The sequence below is a fragment of the Morone saxatilis genome, unplaced genomic scaffold (assembly GCF_004916995.1).
Source record: "Morone saxatilis isolate NCDOM2014 unplaced genomic scaffold, NCSU_SB_2.0 Contig9, whole genome shotgun sequence".
Taxonomy (NCBI): Eukaryota; Metazoa; Chordata; class Actinopteri; family Moronidae; genus Morone; species Morone saxatilis.
The window spans coordinates 7,256,810-7,262,653 of NW_023340268.1; the positions used below are offsets into that span (position 1 = coordinate 7,256,810).

General features: G+C 40.9%; 1 protein-coding gene across 1 annotated transcript in view; it reads left to right on the top strand.

Annotated features, from left to right (window-relative positions):
* Window positions 1-5,844, top strand: part of LOC118342836 (oxysterol-binding protein-related protein 10) — a gene marked incomplete at its 5' end in the record, with an annotated part of 55,748 nt that overhangs the window by 46,879 nt on the left and 3,025 nt on the right. Inside the window, 2 exon segments of the mRNA XM_035681499.1 lie at window positions 1,506-1,655; window positions 1,794-2,292. Of these exon segments, the coding sequence (XP_035537392.1) occupies window positions 1,506-1,655; window positions 1,794-2,292 (649 nt within the window).

The window sequence follows — 5,844 nt, forward strand, 5'->3', positions numbered from 1 at the left end:
GTGTGCGTGTGTGTGCGAAATGTTTTGTGGTGCAGGGTGTGTGCTCAGTGTGGACTTAAAATGTGAGTGGATGTGTGGAGCTTTTGGCATGCATGCATAGAATGAAATATTCAGGTGACAGGCAGGCACTCAGGTCCTGGAAATCTCTTTCTCCCCCCCTTTCTGCAGTAGCATGCAATTATGCTGCTAGGAGTTTCTGTTCAGATTCCCTCAGTATTCTTGCTCATTTTCCTGCCGTAGCTTCACCAAAATGAGGCATCTATAAGCTGGAAAAATAACACATAGGCATTGAATGTTATTGCATAGAGACACAGATGGAAATGGGGGATACAAAGCAGTAGGGCGGAGGGGGTGTACAGAGAGTTGTTGTTGCCCACAGGCTCAAGAGCACTTTCTGCATTATACATCAGCCTCTTTCTTGTTTTTTTTCTTCTTCCTTTCTGCCCCAAGTCACAGCAGGAGATATCAAAGGCATCAGCTCTTCTTTAACCAGTTTCCAATTGAATACTGGAACACAAATGAAGGACACAACTTTTGTCTGCATTTACCAATGCCAAGTATCATACGCCCATGAAGTCATTATGGAGGTCCTTGCTGAAGGCTGTTAGAAGTGAACAGAGGCACTCAGGGTACTCCAAGAAATGTAGCGCTCTATACGAAACACCGAAAGTGGCCTGAAAGGTGGGATGACATGGCTGAATGGAGTGTGAATGGGCTGCAGTGAAAAGTAAATGAGGTTGTGTCCTTTGGTATTTATAGGTTGCTTCAGGTCTTGCGCTGGCCAAAATGAGTAGTGTGACCTTATCGTTGGTATTGAGAGAAAATGGCTTCATCTTCCTCGTCTTGGCCTTTCCAAGTGACAGGTGTACAACCGTGTCTGTGAATATGTGGAATATTGAGCCATCAGACTCCAGATGAAATGCAGATGGTTTTCAACCTTTTTAAACAGGACTATTTGCTACATATGTCTGATTTGTGTGTAAAGAATGTAATTCACTTTTTAATTTGAAGTTGTAAAAATACGTAGCATTTCAGAACACAAAGAAAGAAAATGCACAGATTATTGTCCTTTCTTGTTAAAGGAGAAGTCTGGGCATAGTCTATATTTTTCTTATTGTTAACAAATTCTATAAAACCAAGTAAAAAACAGTGATTAATTAATCCTACCACAAGATATTATCTGTGTAACCAAAGCCTGATATATTGTTTTTCTGTGCCATAGAGCTTCATCAGTGAGACCCACATTCGCACTGCATGTTTCCTCATTACAGTGAACACAGTCACTGTCGTTTATTTTGAGGAAAACCACATACAGTGTTCTGCTGCTTATTAGCTCACTAAATATGTATTCATTCGCAGCTGAAAATAGTCCCCAACAACTACACCATTTGCTCCTGTTTGAGTAACGTTTGCTAAAAACTGCAGTGGTCATTTAATCATCTCGCAGACCCTCAGATTCATTCTGAATCCTCCACATGCTCTGACACATACTCTCGTTTTTGTAGCACCACACAGGGCTGGAAAACATCAGCCCCACTGAAGAGGTGACAGATACGGAGGATAATGAAGAGGAGGACCTGGGTGTCCTGGACGACCAGCGGAGCATCATTCTCCACCTGCTCTCCCAGCTCAAACTGGGCATGGACCTCACACGGGTAAGACACTGAAACACTGACTTTTAAGATAGAACTAAAGACTGGTGAGAATACAGTTTGTGTGTCATAAATATGATGTTTTTAGTATGTAATTTTTTTATTTAATCGTTTGATTTCTCAACCTTTTGGTTTTCTTAGGTGGTGCTGCCTACCTTCATTCTGGAAAAGCGATCACTATTGGAGATGTATGCCAACTTCATGGCCCACCCTGACATGTTCCTGTCAATCACAGCAGGGACCACAGCCGAGGACCGAATAGTCCGTTTTGTCGAGTACTACTTGACAGCCTTCCACGAGGGGCGGAAAGGTGCCGTGGCCAAGAAGCCCTACAACCCCGTGCTGGGGGAGACCTTCCACTGTTCCTGGGAAGTGCCTCGGGAAAAAGTCAAACCGTTGGTCAGATCGAACCAAGGGTCCTCTTGGGAGCCAAGCAGGGGTCCCAACAACACACAGCAGGGTGACGATTCACCGGGAGAATGCTACAGAGTCCGATTTGTGGCGGAGCAGGTGTCCCATCATCCACCAGTGTCAGGGTTTTACTGTGAGTGCCGGGAGAGGAGGATGTGCGTCAACGCCCATGTATGGACCAAGAGCAAGTTCATGGGAATGTCTATAGGAGTGTCCATGGTGGGAGAAGGTGAGTTAATCCACTACATGGAACTTATAAAATACTATAGATCACAGAAAACTCTTTCCCCCCTGTTGATCTATTTTGGTATGAACTTTTTCTTTATTAAACTAGATTTCTAGATTCTGAAGAATTACAGCAGTTGTTTCAGCTACGAAAATGAATATGAAATTAAAACCGGTATACCAGTATATCGCCCAGCAATTTTCTCTTTAATTTTGACCAGCAATATCAGTGATAATGTAGCCTGTTAGTTGATCTTTAACCTGCCTTATAAATAAGGTAATTAGTAGAATCCATTACCACAAATTGCTAAATTTCATTTATTCAATCTTTCTTTATTCAGGATAGGTTGACTGAGCATGCATGCTCTTTTCCAGCAATGTCCTGTTACAGAAACAAAGTGTGAATGATGCACAAGGGCATGATTAAAACCACCATCAGATACAATGTACAGGCTCAGTGACAACCAGTTAGAGAACCTGATATAAGTCACATGTGTTGCTGCCTTTGTAATTGTGGTTACTGTAAAATCATTAGTTGTTGAAAATACTCTAAACGTATGCAATAAAGTTAAATAAAAAGGTCACAATGACATAAGCCTAACACAGAAAAAGAGTTCACAAATAACTCCGACCATTACTGAACACACTGATATTTTCTTTATACAAAATGACCTTTTTAGCTGAATCAACAACGCTGTCAAACATTAAATTACACAACAAAATGTTGCCCTTACAATATAGCTCACCTTTTGTAACATAAATGAGTTGTACTTGTTTGCAAGAAGGTTGTCATCGTGTCTGCTGGAAAACAGGAAGAACACAATGTCAAAATATTCTCTGAAAATACGACTTTTTTTCCCCTTCTCTCTTTTAAACTGTGTCAGAGCGTCACAGTGTGCTGTCCTGTATGAAAGAGTATGATACCTCTCCCATGGCAATCAATAAGTCAGTCCTCTCTGTCAGCACCATTACACTATGTACAGTAGACTGTTCGGTATGAGTCACCCTGAGCGGAAACACAGGAAGTCCTTGAGCCCAATCGACTGAATCTGGATACTCTACTGTACCTCTGACTACCTGTCGGCAGGTTATGACGCAGCAGTTCATCGTCATGTGTGGGTGCTGATGCTTCCGTCAGAGAACATAGTGACCCTCACTCCAGGAGGTTTTGATTGCTGGGTTTTTTTCTTTTCTTTTTGCAGTGCCTGCTTTCCTGGGAGCTTTTGATACTGTATTTTTTATGAATGGCTCAGACTTGGCAGTGAGTCAGCACCAGAAACTGAACAGCAGGTACAGCAGCTGATGCAGCCAGATAGCTTTTGCGTACATGCTCAGGTTTTCCTCTGGTGCTGGAAGGGTAGAGATTTTGTACAGTTTCTTAGCTATTCTGTGTCTTAGAAATAGAAGATAGATTTACAAGCTAATCTGACCGGTGTTTCACCATATTCTGTGACTATAATAAAGTGTGGCTGCATGGATTCAGCTTTGAACAAGTGGTTGTTGGTATTGAGGTTATCCAGGCTATTAAACAGGGACTACCTGGCTATAATTGACATTTTTTACTTAATTTCCAGGTACAGTAGGGTCACATTTTCTGATGGCCCGTGTCAGAATTTGTGACCTTGATAGATGTTTTGGTTTTATTCAGTTTCTATAGAAAAATCTGCAAATGTGCCCTCTAAGGTGCCTTACAAGTTGATGAAGTCCCCTCTAAGGCTCTTTAAATAAGGTACCCCCATTAAAATATTTTACAGCCAAGTACCCCCTGACCAGAGCAAAACATTTTTATATAAAGATGGAATAATACAGTGCTGTGCCATCATTTCAAATGTTAGATGCATGCATGGCAAACCAATTTGTTGTCATCATGCAATAACACAAAGACAGCATTGAAGTTGAAGTCGATTTGCGTGTTTTTGATAAGTTTAGTGAGAAACATGAGCTTATGGTTCAGAGGATCTTTGTCATTCTTGGTGGCAAGCAGGCAGCTGCATTAGACAGTTTACAGCAGTTAACGATTGCATTGGAAAAAAGGAAAATAGAATATGGTTTATCAAACTTAAATTTTTTATCGAACTTATAGTATAATTATTTTAGAAATCATGCACGACAGAAACAATGTCATGTACTCCCTGAAGTACTCCTTGGGTACCCCCATTTGAGAAATACTGCTCTAAGGTGCTCTAATCCTAACTGCGCATCACAACTTTCTCGCCAGTCCACCAGTGCCTTGCGCTGGTCAGAATATGGTGTAGCACCTTGCTGGTTTGTCTGGCATACATGCCACTGCTGTGACTCTCAATAGTTTATCTCTCACTATGTCAACCGTCTGTGTCATGCTATGACCACACTGGTTCCACATGGAGTTAAGGCTGTAGGCATTTTTGTAGTGAAAGATAGCTGCACAAGAGGTCTCGTGTAAACATGTGATGATAGAACAGAAAGCCATTCATGGACACGTGAGAGGCAGAGGAGAGTTAGAAAGGTGTTGTTGTTTACGACAAAATAAATCCACTCATGCACTGACTGACGCAGATGATGATGGCTTACATATGCCGACAGTGGATCATGAGTTTTAAGTATAATAGCCTCCATTATGGGTATCTCAGCACTCGAGAGATGCAAACTGCCTAAAGGAGATATCAACTAGTTTGTATAATGTTCTTCACAGTGGGTGTTCATTGTGCTGAGTATAATGCATTATATGTAATAGAAAACAATTATTGCTGCCTCCAGTCAAGTTAAATAATGTAACTTTCTTTTTTTAATGCCCATACACACCAGCACACTGTAATCACAATATTACTTAAGATTTAAAGCTGCTGCTGTAATGGGCGCTTCAGAGACTGTTGGAAAGAATTAAATTCTTTACATAATAACTGTATATGAGAGCGCCATATACTGCGTAGCTTAGTCATTACATTTAATTTAATTTATCTAGGATATTTAATTCCTGTGTACCTATTGCTTTGGCACATAACTGGCCTGGAGAAAACATCCACATATAAGGCCCATAGATTCAATCGGGTACTCCTAACATTTGATTATGCACATAGACAAAGAGAGGCAGTGTGCAGGGAAGTCAGCTGGCCCGACAGGCCTCAGCTGATTTGAGCTTTTGAGAGAATTGCATCATCCCCTCCAAACTGTTGCAAAAAACACAGTTGAGCAGATTCTCCTAACAAACAAGTTCCCTCTCAGTGTTTTACACATCAAACACTCAGAAAATATCTTAAAGTTACTTGTTGCAGCTTTAATTTTTTGTTGATTCTGGCAGCCACTGTGGACAAAAGCCTTGTTTCATTGATTTCAAGGGGAATCCGACTGAATCAGACCCGGTGGCAGGCATTAAGAATAACCATATAGAAATAGCCAATCTTCTTGTTGGTCTGGTGTACTTATAAAGATCATATAGAGGCATCAGAATTAAAGGTCCAGTGTGCAACATTTAGGAGGAGCTATTGGCAGAAGTGGAAAATAATATTCATAGGTATGTTTTATTAGTGTATAATCACCTGAATATAAAAATCTTGTTTTTGTTACTAGAGGGAGCAGG